The 21,808-nt window shown below is 36.9% G+C and overlaps 3 protein-coding genes across 7 annotated transcripts in view; 2 read left to right on the top strand and 1 right to left on the bottom strand.

Moving 5' to 3' along the window:
- The window catches only part of LOC120427346 (cationic amino acid transporter 2-like), a 118,483-nt gene extending 101,188 nt beyond the window's left edge, over positions 1-17,295 (top strand). For 2 of the 3 annotated variants that reach the window (XM_052707365.1, XM_039592202.2), the window contains exons 2-7: positions 1,220-1,557; positions 5,731-6,015; positions 6,081-6,807; positions 6,874-7,064; positions 7,247-7,522; positions 7,647-9,607. In XM_052707365.1, coding sequence (XP_052563325.1) covers positions 1,302-1,557; positions 5,731-6,015; positions 6,081-6,807; positions 6,874-7,064; positions 7,247-7,522; positions 7,647-9,343 — 3,432 coding nt within the window. In that variant the 5' untranslated portion in view covers positions 1,220-1,301 and the 3' untranslated portion in view covers positions 9,344-9,607. Of the gene's footprint in view, positions 1-1,219; positions 1,558-5,730; positions 6,016-6,080; positions 6,808-6,873; positions 7,065-7,246; positions 7,523-7,646; positions 9,608-16,574 lie in introns of those variants that run through there. The other variant, XM_039592203.2, reaches the window with a different exon arrangement.
- Positions 1-21,808, top strand: part of LOC120427341 (neuronal membrane glycoprotein M6-a) — a 119,041-nt gene that overhangs the window by 17,581 nt on the left and 79,652 nt on the right. The window lies entirely within an intron of this gene.
- LOC120426849 (transcriptional activator protein Pur-alpha-like) overlaps positions 1-21,808 on the bottom strand; it is a 125,649-nt gene that overhangs the window by 71,100 nt on the left and 32,741 nt on the right. The gene's annotated exons all lie outside the window — the stretch shown is intronic.

Raw genomic sequence — 21,808 nt, 5'->3', positions numbered from 1 at the left:
CACAGCACAAACCCCCGCATTCCAAGCCAGAGATCAAAAATTCAAACATTTCGAACAATTTTCGTCGTAATTGGGGCGCGCGTGAAAGTTAATCAACACCGTCTTACGTGAGGTAGTTGATGTCACGCCGAAATGGCGCGGTGACGGATTGAGTTGGGTTGAGCGTGTGGACCCCACAGATGCGATCACTCGGTGGCGGCGCGGGACAGGAGAAACGGCAGGTCAGGTCGGGTGTTGGTGTTTTGGTTCACCTTGACTGTTTGATATGTATCGGGCGGGCGATCTTCGGGGGAGCAGTTTAAATCGCTTTGCAATGAGTTGAACTAAAAATCACGAAAAGATGGTATGGAACACCGCTGTCATGCTGTTTTGATGTAATCGACATTACACGATGAGGCGATCCATCATCAATTTGCGACAAATTTTGCACAAAAAAAGCATTTTTCAGATTATATAAACAGGACTTCAAAACCGATGAAATCATCATTTTTTTGAGAATCTGGAGTCGGTGTCGGAGTTAGCTAAGCCAAAGTCGGAGTCGACAAATTTTCCAGCAACTTTGTATGTAAGTTGTTTTTGGAGTTAGAAAGAGAGGCGTACGAGTTCTAATTATACTTTCTCAAATAGGAATGCTCAATTTCATAAATGAAAATCAAGCTCTAAATATGCCCAAGGTACAACCGCACAACCTCAGTTTAGCATCCTCAATAGTAGCTTAATTAGACCGTATCTCACGCCAAAAGTACACAAACATCTGGCTGATAAGAAAAAAAACAGTCCTGCCTCTTCACTGTACAAAAGTATGCTTGTTGCTCAGCAATAAAGAAGAAACACCAAATTAGGTGAATCACGTGTTTGACCTTCACGGGAACCTCGTCTTCTAGAACGAATCCGTGTGTAGCGATTACTTAATCTTGACCCAAATTGCGAAAATTCTCGACAGTTGTTTTTAATAAAAAAAACTCGCACACATTTTTGGTTTATCAGCATTGTAGAGGAAAGGTACCTCTTTATGGTCAATTATTAGGAAAAAGGGAACTTTTGCTCTAATCTCAGACGTGCCGTATTATTCACAAGGCGAATTTGTACCGTGCGAGATAAGCCTCGGTAATAAAGTCAACGTCGAGTCTCGTTATCACTTCAATCAACGGTTCAATTATTGATAGCAATCGCAAATTATTGTTGTCTGATGTCCCACACTTTCTTGTCTCCAACGCAGGAAGTCACGCTCGCACCACAATTAGTCACCATCGATTCCTGTTGCGGCCACCACTGCTGGACGGTCCAGCCCGGTTGGTACCATGTCAGGACCCTCGTACTGGAAGATATTGACCCGGAGGAAAGCCCTCACCATCGACAATGATGACGACAGTGGCAGCGGCGGCAGCCAGGGCAAACTGGGCCGGATATTGAACACGTTCGATCTGACGGCGCTGGGCGTTGGCGCGACACTCGGAGTGGGCGTGTACGTGCTGGCCGGGCACGTGTCCAAGGATCAGGCCGGACCGTCGGTGGTGCTGTCGTTTTTGATAGCGGCCGCAGCCTCCTTTCTAGCTGGTGAGTAGTGTACAAGAAAATTTGATATTTTTCTAAGTAGATATCATAGAAACCCGTTGATGATCATGATCTTGTAAAATAGCCCTTTGACTCACTTAAAAATAAACAAAGTTTTTTGCTACATCGTTTAAGTTTACTAGGAAATTTGTTAGTGTTCAAATAAAAGTTAAATAACAGAATTCTTCATAATGTCTGTCCTGATCACACGCTGGGTTAAAAAAATCAAAAAGTTGACTCAACTTCATAGGTCATTTTTGGAGGCTACCAACTTTTTAGCAAAAAATCCTCAAAATATGGTGTCTTCGGGAAAGTTTTAGCCCAATTTAAAGAAGATCATTGTTTTCTGAGAATTGGTAAGAATAGAATATTTATTACAGGTTATTACGCCTTCCATAGGAAAAAAAACTGACACAGTTGCCTTTCTCCATACATTTTGTCAATTTTCCCACACAAACTTCAAGCGATTTGAGGGTGGGGTTCCCGTGGTCAGGATGATCTCAAATTTGAAATTTAGCCTAGTTATGGGTCAATCTTTAATTTTAGGAAGAAGCCCCGAGGAAGCCCGGATTTGAACCACCCTACTGGGCCCTACTGAAAAATAACCTTGGACAAAAATGAAAATTTAAAGAACGAGCCTGATTTTTGACATTTCAATCAAAAAATGCATGAAAAATGCATAATACAGCAGAACAGTCGGTAAACAATCAACGGTTAAAAAAAAGTTTTAGCGAATATATCTAAAGTTTTTTTAAAGGACCTATACTGCCCATGATCGCATAAATGTCCCATATGCATTTTCATCTCTTTTGAGTTATTGATGCAGTTTGGTTCAAAATCGTGTGCTCTTTCAAAAGAGCCTATAACATCCAGTACTTTGTTCTAGAAATCAGGAGGAAATCCAGTTTTTTCGTGAAAACTTAACACGTAGCCTTATGTGTGGGACAAAATTCAAATGCGTTTTTCTCAGCTTGCTGTTTTTGCATATGGGACATTTATGTGAACATGGGCAGTATAAACATATGAAACAAAAAAAAAACTCTAGATATTTTTTTTATGCGGAAGAAAATGATTTTAAAATAACTAAAAACATGTTAAAATTGGTTTAAACGCATCGAATTGCTTTTAAATTGTACTAAGTTGATTGCACTTGAAATTTCATTAGAATTTGAGCTTGGAAAAAAATGTTTTTAACTCTTGATGTTTCTGGCCGACAAATACTTTGAAAAATATTTTTGAAATCAAATACAGTAATTGCAACATTCTTGAATTTCACAGCTAGCTTGCTGTTGAATTACCTAATGAAAAATTGTAATTAATATTGGATTACATATTCTAAGAACTTTAGAGAATTTGGTTATATTTTAACATAGAGCAATTCCAGCTCAAATCAGGAATTTTTCTGGTACTTTTGTACCCGACTCTCTCCGATTTCAATGAAACTTTGTAGACATGTTATCCTAGGCCTATATAAGCCATTTTTGTGTATATGGAGCCAATAGTACTCGAAAATAACATTTGAGAAGGGCGTAAGGTATTTAAATATTTTTGTATTTTGCAATTTAAAAATTACTGTATCTCGAAGCCGTTGCATCGTATCAAAAAGTGGTCAAAGACAAACTTGTAGGAAATTGGACGGGCTTTCTGAAAAAAATACACTGAAACAAAAATACACGTCACTTCTATGAGATTTTTCAGTTTTTAAGTTTAAAAGTTAAATTTGATGGTGATGTCACGATTTTTATTGATCAATTTTCTGAAGAAATAGCCTAAAATGTTACAAAAAGACTCACAAAAAATGCAGGATGGTATGTCTCTCCTAAAAAAATACAAAAATCATTTACTACAACTGTTTTTTTGAAAAGTGGTCTAAACGTCAAAATTTTTCAGAATCGATAGTGGGAATCGATTCCCCAGACAATTTTACATAAAAGTCTCCATATTGACCATTGTCCTAAGTCCAATCCTTGGGAAGATACAGCGGTTTTAAAAATAAAAATGTTGAAAAAATAGGTTTTTTGGTGGTTTTTGGCAATTTCTATATGACAGACTTGGTTTTTCTGTCTCGTAAATATTTTTACCGGAAAGCTTGGTCCCTTTTCCATATGTTTGTCTTTGACAGTTTTTCAATTTGACTTGTCTTATTATTTACGTAAGCTTATTTACTATCCAGGTTTCTACCACACTGAAAAAAATATTCTATTTACAGTTATGAGCAATGTAATTAAACTTATATCTGTAAGCCCATACATTTAATTGAAATGCTGTCAAAGACAAACTTATGGGAAATTGGACGAGCTTTCCGGTAAAAATATTTACGAGACTGAAAAACCAAGTCTGTCATATAGAAATTGCCAAAAACCACAAAAAAAAACTATTTTTCAACATTTGTATTTTTAAAACCGCTGTATCTTCCCAAGGATTGGACTTAGGACAATGATCAATATGGAGACTTTTATGTAGAATTGTCTGGAAAATTGATCCCCACTATCGATTCTGAAAAATTTTGACGTTTAGACCACTTTTCAAAAAACAGTTGTAGTAAATGATTTTTGTATTTTTTAGGAGAGACATACCATCCTGCATTTTTCGTGAGTCTTTTTGTAACATTTTAGGCTATTTCCTCAAAAATTTTGAGCGAAAAAAAATCGTGACATCACCATCAAATTTAACTTTTAAACTTAAAAACTGAAAAATCTCATAGAAGTGGCGTGTATTTTTGTTTCAGTGTATTTTTTTTTCAGAAAGCCCGTCCAATTTCCTACAAGTTTGTCTTTGACCACTTTTTGATACGATGCAACGGCTTCGAGATACAGTAATTTTTAAATTGCAAAATACAAAAATATTCAAATACCTTAAGCCCTTCTCAAATGTTATTTTCGAGTACTATTGGCTCCATATACACAAAAATGGCTTATATAGGCCTAGGATAGAGGTGGGCAAAAAAAGAGCGAACCGCTCAAAGTGCCGGTTCACTTAAAAGAGCGAACGAACCGTGGTTCTTTTTTTAACTCCGGTCTTTTGGAAGAACCGTTTCAAGATGGCATGATTTTTGTTATAAATATATTTTATTGAATTTCCAAAAAATTGTAGTACTTATTTTTTTTTTTGAGAATTGCAAATGCAATTTCAAATATTTAAATGCTTATAAAAATTAATCCCAAAAGTAAATGATTTTCTAAACGAACTGAAAAAAACGCTTCATTGTACAACTGATTGTATATTAAAGTATGACCGGAATACAAATTTGAGTATTTCAAATTGCATAAGTTGTAAAATATTACCAAAAATCTACTGAATCAAAACAAAAATCAATCCTTTTGTCCAATAAAACTTAAGCGTTTATAGACTTTATCAGAAAAAAAATCAGAATAAATCAGAATGTAGAAAAGAGGTCACAGAATATTTTCTCCAAATAAAATATCAGCATTAGTTCAATTCTTGCAGAAATAAACGCAATTTTAAAATTAAAAGCAGTTTTTCCAGCTTCCCTAGATTTAAGTTTGGATGCCAATCAATTACTCGAATGTTTAGGTCCGAGAAGAAATTTTGACATAGAGACCATAAAGACCTATGGTTTTCAAGGGCATCTTCTCGTTTTGAGTTTTATGTTTTTTTATCAAATAATTTATAAAAGTCCAATGTGAAATAACTTATAAAATCACGCGATTCTTAAAAAAACCCCTTTTCATCCAAATTTTTTAAAAGAGCGAAAGAGCCGTTCAAAAGAGCGGCTCTTTTTAATGAGCGAACGAAAATGAGCGGCTTCTAAAAAAGAGCGGTTTTGCCCACCTCTAGCCTAGGATAACATGTCTACAAAGTTTCATTGAAATTGGAGGCGGTCGGGTACAAAAGTACCAGAAAAAAATCCTGATTTGAGCTGGAATTGCTCCATAGAAAACCAACATATTTAATGAATCGTATAATCGAGTATGAACTGTAATTATTTTCAAGGTTGATTGCTTACTTGCATAGCAACTGTTCTACAAATTGTAGTATGTTAGAAGCGGAAGTTGCCAAAATTTATATGTGCTGAAAATTGATTCAAAAATGTAATGTGAATAGGACAGTGTTCAGCTTGATATAAAATCTATGTACATTTTTTTGTATTGACCAGATTCAATTACTCGAATTTCTTATTATAATACAATATTTTCTTCTCACCTTCTTCCGCAGGCCTTTGCTATGCAGAATTCGGAGCACGAGTGCCCAAATCGGGCTCGGCGTACATCTACAGCTACGTGTGCATCGGCGAGTTCATGGCGTTTATCATCGGATGGAACCTGATCCTGGAGTACATAATCGGTTCGGCGAGCGTGTCCCGGGGGTTGAGTTTGTACATCGACACGCTGGCGAACGATACGATGAAGCTGCACTTCCGTGAGGTCGCCCCCATGGAGTGGGACTTTATGTCCAGCTATTTCGATTTCTTCGGGTTCACCGTGGCGATCTTGCTTGGAGGTGAGTTTGTGGGGAGGACCGGTAATTTTTGAGGGGTTTGAGCTAAAGATATTATTGCTTCACAGTCGCACTCGCGTTTGGACTGAAGAAATCGACCATGGTGAACAACCTGTTCACGGTTCTGAACATCTTTATTGTTCTGTTTGTGATAATCGCCGGAACGATCAACGCGGACATCTCCAACTGGAACATCAACCCGGCGAACGTGTCCTCGATATACAACGTTGGCGAGGGAGGTTTCTTCCCGTTTGGATTTGAGGGAACGCTGCGCGGAGCGGCCACGTGTTTCTTCGGGTTTGTCGGCTTCGACTGTATAGCTACTACCGGTGAGGAGGTTAAAAATCCAAGGAAAGCAATCCCGAGGGCGATTCTGCTCTCGTTGTGCACGATCTTCCTGGCGTACTTTGGGGTTTCGACCGTGCTGACGCTGATGTGGCCGTACTACAAGCAGGACGTCAACGCACCGTTGCCGTTCGTGTTCAACGAAATCGGTTGGAACTTTGCCAAGTGGACGGTGGCCATCGGAGGAATTATTGGCCTCGTGGCCAGCCTGTTTGGGGCCATGTTCCCCCAGCCTAGGATTATCTACGCGATGGCCCAGGACGGGTTGATATTCAAAGCGCTTGGCGATGTCAGTCCCAAGTTTAAAACGCCAGTGTTTGGAACCATGTGTGCCGCCCTGCTCACCGGGACGATGGCCGGATTGTTCGATTTGAAAGCTCTAGTCAATATGCTGTCGATCGGTACGCTGACGGCGTACACCGCGGTAGCGATCTCAATTCTCATTCTCAGGTAATGCTCCTTAACTGTCTTCGTGATCTTAACCCTAACAAATAATCCTAACCATTCTTTCAAAAGATTTTCGGAAGAACCAAAGAACAACACGATCCCGTCGACCAGCAAGCAGGCGTACGAAAACTCGAATCTACTCAAATCCGGCAATCGGCTGACCGGGTCTGCCTTCATGAAGCAACTGTTCTCGGCCGGGTGTATGAAGGAGCCAACTCGTATATCATCCAATGTAGTTGGAATTCTGGTGACACTATATTGTGAGTATTTTTGTTTATTTAATTGTCCCATCGTATTTACCAATTTTTGAACTTCCTTGTTTGTTTAGCAAACTCTCACCGATTTTTAATTGTCTAGGGTGTAGCAAAAAGTTTGAAAGATGTTGTATTTAACTTTTTTATAATGTTGTAATTATCATAACAACTCAACCCTTTCTTGCCAGGTCTCGTTTCGGTCGCGCTAGCCCTCACCATCTACTACGCCAAGCAGGCGCTCTACGACCTGGAACCGTGGGCCCTCACCCTGGCCGGCACGCTCCTGTCGGTGATGCTGCTCGTGCTCCTGCTCATGTCCGTTCAACCGCGCGAATCCGGCGAGGCCCCCTTTCGCGTTCCGATGGTCCCGCTGCTGCCCGCCATCAGCATATTCGTCAACATCTACCTGATGCTGATGCTGGACGTGTACACTTGGATCCGCTTCGGCATCTGGATGGGAATCGGTGAGTTGTTTGGGCTTTTACTAATACTTGCGTAGATGAACCCCCCCTCCCTCTTAATCCAGTAGTACGCGGTAGTAGAGGTAGTGCATGCTGCATGAAACTAATCCCTGTCCCTGTAACTCAGGTCTTCCCATGTACCTGGCGTGTGCCTGTTGTCGTGGTAGTGTAGAGCAGGTTGAGGAAGAGCCTCGGGTGGGTGAGAATGGCGACGTCTGTACCTCGGAGGGTATCGAGAATGGGGGGTTCGAGCATGGTAGCGAAACGTCGACCGTTACGGCCAACGGGTACTACTCGAAGAACTTGAGCAACGCGATCAACGGTGATGAGAAGGGACTGAAGTTGATCCCGCTGGGTGGGGTTGATAAGGAGGTGGGCGGAAAGGATGAGGAAGTTCTGCAGGGCAGGGCGAAATCTAGGACTCCGTCGCCGAAGAGTAGTATCGATGAGATTGTGGCGGTTTCTGAGATGGCAGATTTGGTAACGGAGAAGGTGGAACCAAGCGGGAAGGCGTACTTTGTAGAAGATGTAAACGAGAAGGAGTCGGATAGGTCTAGTGAAGAGACCAGTAAGGCTATTGCAATTCTGGATGACATCTTGGATGATGAAGAAAAGAACGAGCACACTTACCCGTCGCTGGACGACGAATCGCTGGCAAGTCCAGTGTTCCATGAGCAATCCGTGATCGCCGATATCCATCGAGAGGATGAGATTTCAATGCTGGTAGAGGAGATCTTCGCGGAAGTGGCGGCAAATGCTGCTCAAAATCAACCTCCGGTTGAAGAAACCGAAGAACCTCCTCCAATTCCTCCAAGAGCGGCCTTCGTGGTTGGTCAGGACGAAGACGCGGAAAGTCTGAACTCAACCGAAGAAGATGTTCACTACAACCGACTGGACAGTCAAAAGCAGAAGCAGTTCATAAATCGGTTGAGCACCTTACTGGTGAACCCAAAGCAACCTCCACTCAAACGAAAAAGTCCCACAAACCTAACCGAAGAAGACGGTTCGGACAGTCCAAAGCTGCAGAAAAGTAGCAGCGAGCCAAACTTTGTTATCCTCCTGGACAACAGCACTGCCACAAACGAAAGTGAAACCGACACCGCGGAACACTCCCCGCAGGGTTCCGTACCTCCGGCGCCAAAGTTCGACCAAGTCGTGTACAACACTCTCAAGCCTGACAGCGAACTGGTCAAGGTAACCTCGCCAATCCCACCGCGTAGTCCCGTTCCCGAAGCCCCCAAATTCGACCCCGTCCTGTACAGCACCCTCGGGAGAGCCAAATCTCCACGACCCTCGCTACTCCACTCGCCAACCATCAATACCTCAGGGTACAGCGAAGTGACCCTTCGCAAGCTCACCCAAACCCCGCCAGCTATCGACACCAAAACTCCCGAAGCCACCGAGGACGACCCCGATCCCTCGGCCAACCCTCGCGAAGTGTTCAAATCCAAGCTCGAACAGCTGCTCCAACGTGGTCCCACCAACAAACCCCGTCCCCGGACGGTCGCGATCGTCGATCGCCAGGTTTCGTTTCCCCCACCCGTCGTATCCGTAACGCCCACCCAACCTGCTCCTCCTCCGTCAACGGTCGCCCCACAACAACCCACCGAGGTCACCTCGCCGACCGCCAACCTCACCACGCTGCGGCCGTTCGACACCAAGAAGAAGCATAAGCTGCTCTTTGACGATGTGATCAAGGCGATCACGCCGGAAACGCGACCGAGCGTCATTCGCAGCTCGCTCGAGCACCGGATGTCGTTTACGGAGTTTAAGAACGGGCTGAAAAAGACGGTGCCACCGAAGCAGTACCTGCCGAATGCGTGATTGTGGGAGCGAGAGATTGAATGAGCGATGCGAACGTTAGAAGCGGTGCTTTGTACAGTTTATTTGATTAATAGTAGAGATTAACGTAGATAGTTAAAAAATATTTACTTACAACAATGTTGGATGCACTTTGGTTTTTACTCTTTCTGCTCAATATCTCAAATGTGTATTGATATAAAATTAAAGAAAAAAATAAGAATTGCAAATTAAATCTTTGATTACAAATTTTGTTTGCTCAAATAAAGAAATGTGTTGAAATTCTGATGAATAACTTGTAAACTTTTAAGAATAGAAATTATCATCATTTGTATTTTTTCCGAATCAATTTTATTTGACGGCCATAACTGCGTCGTAAGGTTTGACGTGAAATTGGTAATTATTACAATATAAAAAGATTTTGTTAACAAAAAACTTATTAAATTTCATTTATAACAAGTTAAATTTCATATATTACATGAAATTTAACTTAATACATATGAAATTTGATAAGTTTTTTTTATAAACAAAATCTTTTTCAAATTCAAGTCAGGTCTCTAAAAAGGAAATTCGGTTAATTACATGTTATAAAAAGTAATTTAATGTTTTTTGTATGTAAAAATATGATTCCTAGTTGCAAGAAAAAACATTTTGTTCAAATTACACTCAACCCCCGCTGCACAGTGGGAAAATGGAGGCAAAAAAACAGATTTTATTGATGCCGGTCAATTAGAACTTTCAACCAAGACTTTTCTTATGTGAAAAATTCCTAGGAATCGATTGGTGATAGTAAGAACCAACCTAAAAGGCCATATTACCCTATTTTTTCCTTTTTATCTTAGTTTCGTATATCTAGCTGAACAGGCCCGTATCCAGGATTCTTCAATGGGGGGTGTTTTCCCCCATAAGGCGTTAGGGGTGTGTGTGTTATAGGAAGGGCGTATAGGGTAGGGTAGTCATCAATGAGACACTTTTGGTTTTCAACTTTCAAAGATTTTTCTCATTTTTTCATCAGCATGTTTTAATGAGCTTTTTGTTGCATTTCTTTCTTTTAATGTGTTCTAACATTGACCAAAATATGAGATCGATCCGACATCTACAGCCAGAGTTATTCAACTGTCTCATTGTAGACGCACTTGGCAGGAACAATGAGACAGCTGGGGAACAATGAGACACACTACGAAAATCAAGATTTTTCTAATAAAACATCATGTTTTGTATTGTTCCATTGCAGGTAACTTGCCTTGAACATTTTAGAGCAATTTTGCCAACATGAAACTTTAATTAACAAAAGTTATACTAAAAAGTATTTAAATTTTGTAAAATTCGTATATTTATACCAAATAACTTTGTATTTTTGGTTAAATGAAGTTAAAACTCTATAAATATGCCAAAAATCACTTTTAATTCATGTTTTGAAAGATTTCCATAGATTTTGAAAAGTTTAATGAAGAAAAATCAAAGTGTCTCATTGTTACCCATGAGCTGCAATGAGTGGGGAACAATGAGACAGTCCTGTATACTGGGTATATTCTAAATTTTGGCCAAACCTAATGAAAGGACATTGTAGCCCAACTCAATCCCTATGGAACGTCGAAAGAAATTTGAAGAAATATTAGTTTTGGTGTTAATGGCAGCCTACGAGCGAAAAAGTAATTTTTGTCCATAATTTACTTTTACACCCCAGAATCAAACATTTATGAATAACTTTTCAAGGGAGCGTCCATAACCAAAGCCACTATAATGGCAGACGTGTATCCAGTAGACACACCTTTCCCCCAAATATGAGCCTGATTGGTTGAAACTACGACTTGTGAGAGCCATTTTATCATTGTTCCCCGTGTCTCATTGCTGACTACTCTACCCTACAGTCAACAAATGCGAACCAAACAAAAACGTGAAATTTGCTTTATATATTCTAGCAGTATTGCTAAAAAAATATCTAAACATCAATAAGTTCATGAAAATATTGTTATTCTTGCATATATTATTGATGTGATAGAAAATATTGAAATAACGTTATTGAATCCTTGATAGTTTAGATTGTTTTGTTTTCAATTATTTTTTTTCTCTTCAGTAATTTGTTTTGCCCCTAAATTTTTGGAGAAAATTTTACAGGACGGCATTTTTTATCTTTACACAGCTTAAGCCAGATTGGTAACGAACTCGAGCATCTCAAGCCAAATCAATTCAAAATGGAAATCAACTCGTTTTATCTATGCGTTTTGGTTTTCGCCGTTTTTTTTTATTCTTCAAACATATCATGAGCTTATAGTTTGTGTTTTAAGGAACAAGTTTGCCGAAGACATCAGCGAGATTTGCTTTGGCACAAACAATAATCCCTTAGTTTGATTTTAGTTTGAAAAAAAATTAAGGCGATGTAGACGTATCTCTTCGATGTTTTCAGCAAAGTTGTTCTTTAAAACCCAAACTATAAGCTCATAAAGTTTTTGGAAAATCAAAATCAACAAAAAGTTTTCGTACCAAACTTACCAGATTTCTAGCATTCTTTGATATAACACAAACCTCAAAGCTGACGGATTTTTTTTTTCTTGTTAAATGTAACATACCAACCAACAACTTTTATTTTCAATCCTCGGTCATATCACACAATAACATTTTTAAACATTTTCGAGTCAATCACATTTCAGAGATCAGTTTGTAGATAATTGCTTACGAGGCCATTTCACGCCACTCGAAATTGACTTTTTCTGAACATGCCTAAAATTTAGCGGAGCTGTTTATCCTATCGAAACATGCAAAATCCCTTCTTTTTGGCACCGCCCCAAAGTTTAACGATTTTCATCTATTTTTTTAAATTATAGTTTTCAAATGGCCATGTCGTGGATACAAAAAAAAAGCAAAAATCGACTACTTTTTTTTAAAAAACGCTGAATTATATGGCGTCATCAAATTGTTTATTCGAATCGAACTTTACTTGTTAGGGCAAGTTGAAATCTCTTGAGAATTTCAAATTTATAAGCTTAAAGTAGCAGAATTTACCTACATCCATCCCTGCATCATTTATTCTAATTGCTCAAAATGCTGCCATGTTTGATATTAATCAAAATGATGACGCTGAATTGAATCAGCGTCAAGTTTCTTTCAAAAATTGCAGTTGAATATTCGTTGTCGAATATATCATTTTTTCCAAAATATTTGACAATGTTTTTTTTAACTGGCGAAAATCGGCAGTGCCAAAAAATAGAAGATTTTTTCATGTTTCGATATGATAAACAGTTTCGCCAAATTTCAGCAGGATAAGAAAATGTAGATTTCGAATTTGTACTTTTTTGTTTCCAGTTGGGGAGAAATGACCCTATATAAAAAAAAACTTTGGCGTACATAGTCAAAGTTGGATTTGGATCTGGCTGATAACGATCTAAGTATTTTACTAACAAAATCAAGGAGGGCCTATCCAGTTCGTCAAAGGCTTTATAATAAAAATAGCTGGCCGATTTTAGTGCGATTTCGATTTTTCGAGATTATAATGAGGCCTTATTAAGCTAAACTTCAGTTTTTTTCAAGGTGTCAACGATCAAAGTTATTTTTTTTAAATATTTTCTTGAGGGCCTATTTAGTGAAAGTTTTTTTTTTTCAAGGCGTCAACAATCAAAGTTTTTTTTTAAATAATTTCTTGGGGGCGTATTTAGTGAAAAAAAAAATTGCAAGGCGTCAACGATCAAAGTTTTTTTTTAATTATTTTAATGAAGGCGTATTAAGCGAGAGTTTAGTTTTTTTCAAGGCGTCAGCGATCAAAGCTTTATTTTATATTTTCTTGAGGGCGTATTTAGTGACAGTTGAATTTTTTTCAAGGCTTCAACGATCAAAGTTTGTTTTACATATTTTCTTGAGGGCGTATTTAGTGGAGATTTTTTGCAAGGCGTCAACGATCAAAGTTTTTATTTAAATAATTTCTTGAGGGCGTATTTAGTGAAAGATTTTTTTATTATTTTATGTAGGTAAATACGCCTTTATAAAATAATTAAGAGTATAGTTTTGTTTGAAGGCATCAACGATACAAGTTTTTTCAAAATATATTCTTGAGGGCGTATTTAGAGCAAGTTGAATTTTTTTGCAAGGCGTCAATGATAAAAGATTTTTTTAATAATTTTTATTAAGGCGTATTAAGCGAGACTTTAGTTTTTCTCAAGGCGTCAACGATCAAAGTTTTTTTTTAATTTTCTTGAGGGCGTATTTAGTTAATGTTGGGGTTTTTTGCAAATATTTTCATGAGGGCGTATTTAGTAAGAGTTTAGTTTTTCTCTTGGCGTCAACGAACATAGTTATTTTAAATATTTTTAGAAGGGCGTGTTTTGTGAAAGTGGAGTTTTTTCTTAGCGTCAAATGTTTTTATGAGGGCGTATATACTGAAAGTTGAGTTTTCACTTGATGAAGTATCTAGTGAGAGTGAAGTTTTTCCCTGGTTTTCAAACTTTGATAGTCATAAAAAATGGCGGCCCTTCGGGCCGTGTCTTGGTCGGGGCGTTAGGGGTGTAAGCCATTTTTTTCCATGGGGGGTGTTGAACACCCATAACACCCCCCTTAGATACGGCCCTGTAGCTGAAATGTTCAGTACTTTGACAAAACTCTTTCTTAAGTGAAAAATTCAGAGGATCGATTGGTGATAGTGAGAACCATCAAAATGTACCTTTATATAATTTCGATGGAGTAGAGAAGAGAGAAGAAAAAGTTCAGTCAACGTTTTGAACATTTCAGCAATATAAAAAAACAGTAAACAAATAGTGTGAATTGGCCTTAAACGGGCCTTGCGCAAATTTCCGCGGATTCTCACCATCACCAATTGATTTTACAGGATTTTTTTACATAATAAAAGTCTTGATTGAAAGTTCTAATTGACCAGCATCAATTAAGTCCGTTTTTTGACTCAATTTTTCCCACTGTGCGCTGGTTGGTTACTTTTTTGTTTGACACTTTTTTAGTTACCTTAAACCGGGGTGACATTGATAGGATTTAAATTTATTTTTGTAATATTTTCCAACTGGTAAGGTTTTTCTCAAGATTATTATTGTTAAAACATGTACTGGGGTAGGCCACACAAAGTCCATGTACAATTTTTGAAAACAAAAGTTTTTTCAATAACGTTTCAAAAAATTGCTACACTAAAAAATCTTAGTTAGAATTCCGGGGTGACATTGATAGTCAGACATTTTCTTGTTTAAATCAGATTTAAGGTGTTCAAACTTTATTTTTACGTCAAATGTTCCATCACAAAGGTTGCTGATATAGTTTTTGAGAAAAAAAATCAATGTTTATGTTTAGTTAACTAAGTTTATAAGCATGTAAATTTTAGATAAAATTGTTTTAAAAAAATTGCCTGAAATTCGATTGAACTAGTTTTGTTCATAAAATTATCGATTTATAGTGTATTTTAAACTGAATTCGAATCAGGAATCAAACGTTTTCACATTTTATATGAAATTTGTTATACTGAAAATGCCTAAAGTTTGGAGATTTTTTTATGAATTATGTTTCAAAAATATAGATATTTCTTATTTACAAAAATGTTTTACCTTTTCCTAGTGAAAAATTGTCCGAAGAATCCGAAAATGCATTCCGATTTCCGATTTAAAATCATGTTCATTGAGAAAATCATGACACTTTGAGAAGATTAAAATAATGCTATTTTTTTACGATAGTACCCGGTTGGTTTGACATACTCAAACTAAAAAGTGACGAACAGTTCTGTCACTTTTTACACGGGGCTCACATTTATTATCAAACCAAAAATTTGGTAGTAAAGGAGCAATAATACTATGGCAAACAAACAAACAAACTCACACAAGTCAAAATGTATGCAAGCTGACGTTTCTGCAAACAAAAAAGTTGGTGTACAAACAACGCAGAAAAACTGTCAAAATGTGCGAGTTAGTTTGTTTGCTTGCCGTAGTCTAATACCTCCTTAAGTATGAGCTCTGTGTAAAGAGGGCGTCAAATTGAAAAGTGACCTTGTTCGTCTGCCAACAATTGGTGTCAAACCATCGGGGTTTCAGTGTACAAGTTTAATATTCTTGTAGGCAACTACGAAAATATTTTTTTTTATTTTGATTTGCCGTCAAATGGAGCATGTTGGGATTACAAACAATAAGGACAGTAGCTTTGTTGTTGAATTTCAATTATTTTTTAATCAATCTTACAAATGTTGAGTGGAAAGAGTAAAAATGTAAGTGAAGCTAATGCTTGATGCTTAGTACTTCCAAAAAGAGTCAGGTAAAAACGTACAGTATGTAAAAAAGTATTTACACCCCTTGGGCACCATGCACATTTTGTGATGAAATATGTAAAAAAATTAAAGTTTGACAGGAACCTAGTACTACGTTTTGTTCAGAAACTCATGCCAAACATTTTGCTACAAAAAGCTCATGAAAAGATGATTTCTATAAAAAGTTATATAACAAATACTATTACTAAAATAAAAAAGGTGCAAAAAAAGTTTGTACACCTTTCGAAAAATTAACATAAATAAAGTTATTTGTTGACAAATCGCCATAAATCCAGTCTCTCAACTCCAAATAGGAATCCTTGACTGATTAAAAAAATAATTTGGATTGAATATAAAGTTTACTAACTACTTAGTATAAAAGTTTATATAATTCTGGAAATTCAATATAAAACTTATCTAAACTTAATTTTGCAAACTTTTAATTCAACTAAATGTCAATATATTACCATAAAATTGCTAAATAAACATTTTGGAGTGGGTATAACACCGTTTTGGGGGTATTTATATCGATAGAATAGATTTTTCGTTGGAATTTCGTACCAACCCGGAATTACGTCGTCGGAAAATCCGCCGGCATCCGAACCGGTCCACGATTCACAAGTCAACCTATGTGGAATCGGAAAGGGCATAAAATTTCCGATCTTTTGATACCCATACATCTAGGTTTTCTTTATAACCTACGGTGCCCAAGGGGTGTAAATACTTTTTTTACATACTGTAGCAAAACTCAACCTACCAAAGCTATGTACAACCGTCGAAAGCAAGCAACAGTTTTGTTATAGCTTTTAGCAAACTCCTTCTGACCGACTATTGCATGTGGTCGGTCTAAATACCTTGCTCAATCAAGATTAGCTAAAAAACGACGTTAAAAGCTCACCTCCCAAATAACTCGCTAACCCACTGAAAAAAACCCCGCATGATCGCTGTAATCGCCTAACTCTAGTGCATGAACCACAAATGAGCAACGATTTAACTCTAAATAAAAATGAAAAATCATCAATTCCCGGTCAGGTTTGGCACTGTACGCGTTCTACGGATTCCGGAACAGCTACCGGGAGGTGTTTGCCAGCGAGTCCGGCTGGACCAAGATCAAGTACGTTCGCTGAGGCGGGAACGTCGAAACGTTGGAACGCCCGCAAAGGAGTTAAACAAATTAGTGAGCAAAGGTGATATTTTTGTTCTGAAAGCTAGGAAACGTGAAACGTGGATTGTAGCGATTGAGATTTAGGTTTAGGATTTTTGGTTGTAGCTCGAGTGTTGCATGCTTAGCACGGTCAATCACAGGACGCCAATATAGTCAATATTCAAATTGTAAGCAACTTATATGTACGAAAGGAAAAAGAAAAAAAAAACAACTATTTATAAATAATCATGCTAAAGTAGCAAATAAAACTTAATTGAACAAAGTGTTACAAAATGACCGAAAATACTAACAACAATCACCCAAACTTGCCATATTAATGAAAAGAAGAAAGACAAAAGTTACGTACGGTTCATCTAATTAGTATGTTTAGGTTTATCTGATGTTGGGCAACTCGGCACAGTTCAACACGAAAATCGACATGGATTCAAGTCGCGGAGACCCCCCTCCCGCGGAAGTGTTGCCAGCAGGTGAACGAAAGTAACGTAAAAAACAGTAACCACATATACACAAACACACAAACACCATTTATTTGTTTTAATTTATTTTAACGAAAGCGAAAGTAATAAAGCATGAAAGATATTCACCAAACCATCACACACTTATGAAATAAATGTACGAAAAATGTATGAACGTGTTACACACGGAAAAAGTGGCGTTTCAATCACGTGCGGCGGCGGTGCCTCGCACGTTCCATAATGGTCATCAACAGTTGGTTGGGTGGAAAAATAAAGAAAAAGGGGAAAATTGGGACCCCACACCGATGTTGCTTATTGGGTGAAGGTAAGTATCGAGTCGAAGCATGGTTTGAAGGAAAAAAAAGGTAAAGTGGCAATCAGCTGAGTTATAAGGTGTGTGCGTATTAATCTTGATAGGTGAGTGATCTGGTAATGCGTAAATTTTACGCATATTTTAAATTGTGGGTGGTAAGGTAAGTATCAGCTGCGATGCTGTTTAAGGGCGTGAGCATTTCTCCTGAGTTTTGGACAAGTGATTTAAGTGTAAATAGAATGCATAGAGTTTAAGGGTACGAAGTTGTTGTCTTCTTATTTCAAAATTGTCAAACTAATGGACCCAATCTTGCAACAATCTAATTGTTAAAATAGTCAAACTTTGTAGTAAATAATTTAAATATTGTTAATAGTTCCTGTAATGTATAGTTTCAGAATGAAGATTGTTAACATTGTTTTGCATAATTTTTGATTTTCGAGCATATAACCTCTACACTACGCTAAAGTGATCTAGAATTTTTAATTCCATGATGGCGGCCAAAATGGCGGTGGCGAAATATTGAAAAAAACGCATTTAATCATTTATTAGACAATTAACTGAGCAACTCTCTACGAAATCGGCCGATTTTGGACCATTTTTATTTTTTGTATTTTTTTATTTGACTCAAACTTTGTGGGGGCCTTCCCTATGACCAAATAAGCTATTTTGCGTCATTGGTTCACCCATACAAGTCTCCATACAATTTTGGCTGCTGTCCATACAAAAATGGTATGTAAATATTCAAACAGCTGTAACTTTTGAGTGAATTTTCTGATCAATTTGGTGTCTTCGGCAAAGTAGTAGGTATTGTTGAGGACTTTTGAGAAAAAAATAGGTACACGGAAAAAAAATTGCAGATTTTTTTATCAACTTTTTTTCTCTAAAACTCAATTTACGTACGTATTTTTTTATTTTCGAGATTTTTTTATATGTTTTATGGGACAAAAATCCGCAACTTTTAAGCCATAGAGAAATATGGTCAAAAAATCTGCCGCCGAGTTATGAATTTTTGAAAAATAGTGATTTTTGGAAAAAATTGAAGTTTTATGCAAAAACAAGTTTGACATTACTTTTTGATGCAAAATTGAATTTGCTATCGAAAAGTACTTTACAGATTTTTTGATAAAGGGCTCCGTTTTCAAGATATAGCCACCGAAAGTTTGATTTTAGCGAAATATTTGCAGTTTTTAAATTTTTAAAAATAGTTACCATAAGTGACCATCTCTAAAAAAATTTTTAAAAGGTTCAGAAAATTTGCTATAAAATTGTCTAAGAGACATTGAAGATTGTACCTCGGGTTGCTGAGATAGAGCCGCTTTGAGAAAAAGAAACACGAAAATTGAAGTTTTCTTAATCTCACCAAAATAACCCACAATTTTCTAATGACGATATCTCAGCAACTAATGGTCCGATTATCAATGTTAACACATGAAACATTCGTGAAATTTTCCGATCTCTTCGAAAAAAATATTTTGAAATTTTTAAATCAAGACTAACATTTTAAATGGGCGTAATATTCAATGTTTGGCCCTTTTAAAATGTTAGTCTTGATTTAAAAATTTCAAAATATTTTTTTCGAAAAGATCGGAAAATTTCACGAATGTTTCATGTTTTAACATTGTTAATCATAACTCGGCGGCAGATTTTTTGACCATGTTTCTCTATGGCTCAAAAGTTGCGGATTTTTGTCCCCTAAAACATATCAAAAAATCTCGAAAATCAAAAAATACGTATTTTGGGAAATTGAGTTTTAGTAAAAAAAAAAGTTGATAAAAAAATCTACAATTTTTTTTCCGTGTACCTATTTTTTTCCTCAAAAGTCCTCCACAATACCTACAACTTTGCCCAAGACACCAAATTAATCAGAAAATTCACTCAAAAGTTACAGCTGTTTGAATATTTACATACAATTTTTGTATGGACAGCTGCCAAAATTGTATGGAGACTTGTATGGGTGAACCAATGACACAAAATAGCATATTTGGTCATAGGGAAGGCCCCCACAAAGTTTGAGCCAAATCAAAAAATACAAATAAAATCCATTTCCGGTTTTGGTAGAGAATTGCTCAACTGTAAAAAATTGACTAAAAAATTGACTAAAATTTGATGTTAAAAACAAGAAAAAAAATTGTTCGTGATCCGATTATCCGAAGTCCCATTCAAACCTTCGGATAATCGAACTTCGGATAATCGAATCTTTGGATAATCGAGGCTTCCGATAATCGAGTCTGGACTGTAGTTAGTTTCTGGCCTGCTTTCTAATGAAGCATTTTTGGGTATGTAAAATTTACTGCACTAAAAATAAGCACAAAGCTGTCCAATCACCTCCAAATTTAAAGTTTTGATTAAACGTGAAACTACAACTACAGTCATAACGGGAACAGCATGCTGTTTATAAATTTTCAAAATGTGCTGTTATGCATCAGTTCCACCTGATACCAATGAAAAAATCAAATGATTGTGGAAAAAAACTGCTTATCCAAGTATCCCAATTAACCTCATGTGCCCCAGATGACGGTACTCCCTCAGTAATATCCATAAAATTTTAAATCGTTTTCGGCTTAGCCCTAAATTTTGTTATGATTTTTTTATACAGAAATATTTATGCTGTTGCAAATTTTCGAAGAATATGTCCATCGACATTGGTCTATAGGGTTGGCAAACAAACTACAGGAATTGAACTAATTTACTAAAACTTCGTGTTCTCTTGAAGGTGCTTTCACGCCGTTTTCGTTTTTTATGTTCCAAGGTTTCGTCCTTTTGAACAGTTACTGCGGAAATTTATAAAACGAAACCAGCTTTTGCTACACTGAATAAAATAAAATTGCTAAATTCTAGGAATTTTGGCTCCTTTCCTTATTAAGTAAACCAAAAAAATCCGATTACTAAATAAGGAAAAGAGGCACAATTCCTAGAATAAAGGAATTTGGTACTATTTTTTTATTTTAGTGCATGCACACGACTACACTGAAATAAAAAAAAGTACCAAATTCCTAAATTCTAGGAATTTTGCCTCCTTTTCTTATTAAGTAATCCAAAAAACCCGATTACTAAATAAGGAAAGGAGCCAAAATTCCTAGAATTTAGGAATTTGGTACTTTTTTTTTATTTCACTGTAAGTTTGTTTTAAGAGCGAGTCCACGAACAGGGCATACCCCTTTGTATGGGACGTCGTTTGGACCTCACCAATCTGCCTGAAATTTTCAGAGGTTGTTTGTACATATAAAATTAGCATCTGGCCAAAATATGAGCACTCTAGGTCAACGGGAAGTGGGGCAAATCGGGACACAAAGTTTGAAGGTTCAAAAACGTCAAAAATCGTAAAAAAGCTGTAACTTGGGCAAAATTCAATTTAATTTCAAAATTCAAAATGCATCTGAAAGGGCTCAAAAAATGCAACAAAATGCAGGGTAGAGCATCCCGATTGGTTAAATCTAAAGAAAGTTATTGGCATTTTAGTGAAAAAATAGCATAATTTTCAAACTCAAATAAAAAAGTGTTCCATCCAGATATCAACTCGGTTCGACCTGCAGCTTGTAGGGGACATCTGGGACTACCATCTGAGGATGAGAACGCTTTGGGTAAGGCAGTTTAACGTATTAAATAGACACTTTTACTTTTAGTGAAGTTTTTGGTTGTAAATTTTTGCTCGGGGGACCCCTTAGATCCCATTTTCTGGTGATAATTTTATCATATTCGTGTTCCTGAGACAATTTCACAATAGAAACATACATAAAAATGTTTATTTTGATCCATTTTAACCCTTTAAAAAATAAAAGTTAAAAAAAATTATGAAGCTGCTTTTTTCTGGTGTCATCTAGTATCCTTGGAAACGAGCTTGATTTTCAATAAATGTGAATCGAAGATTTTTTTTAACTTTTATTTTTTAATGGGTTAAGATGGATCAAAATAAACATTTTTATGTATGTTTCTATTGTGAAATTGTCTCAGGAACACGAATATGATAAAATTATCACCAGAAAATGGGATCTAAGGGGTCCCCCGAGCAAAAATTTACAACCAAAAACTTCACTAAAAGTAAAAGTGTCTATTTAATACGTTAAACTGCCTTACCCAAAGCGTTCTCATCCTCAGATGGTAGTCCCAGATGTCCCCTACAAGCTGCAGGTCGAACCGAGTTGATATCTGGATGGAACACTTTTTTATTTGAGTTTGAAAATTATGCTATTTTTTCACTAAAATGCCAATAACTTTCTTTAGATTTAACCAATCGGGATGCTCTACCCTGCATTTTGTTGCATTTTTTGAGCCCTTTCAGATGCATTTTGAATTTTGAAATTAAATTGAATTTTGCCCAAGTTACAGCTTTTTT

This window comes from Culex pipiens, chromosome 2 (assembly GCF_016801865.2).
Source record: "Culex pipiens pallens isolate TS chromosome 2, TS_CPP_V2, whole genome shotgun sequence".
NCBI classification, from domain to species: domain Eukaryota; kingdom Metazoa; phylum Arthropoda; class Insecta; order Diptera; family Culicidae; genus Culex; species Culex pipiens.
This window is presented reverse-complemented; position numbering and strand designations above follow the sequence as displayed.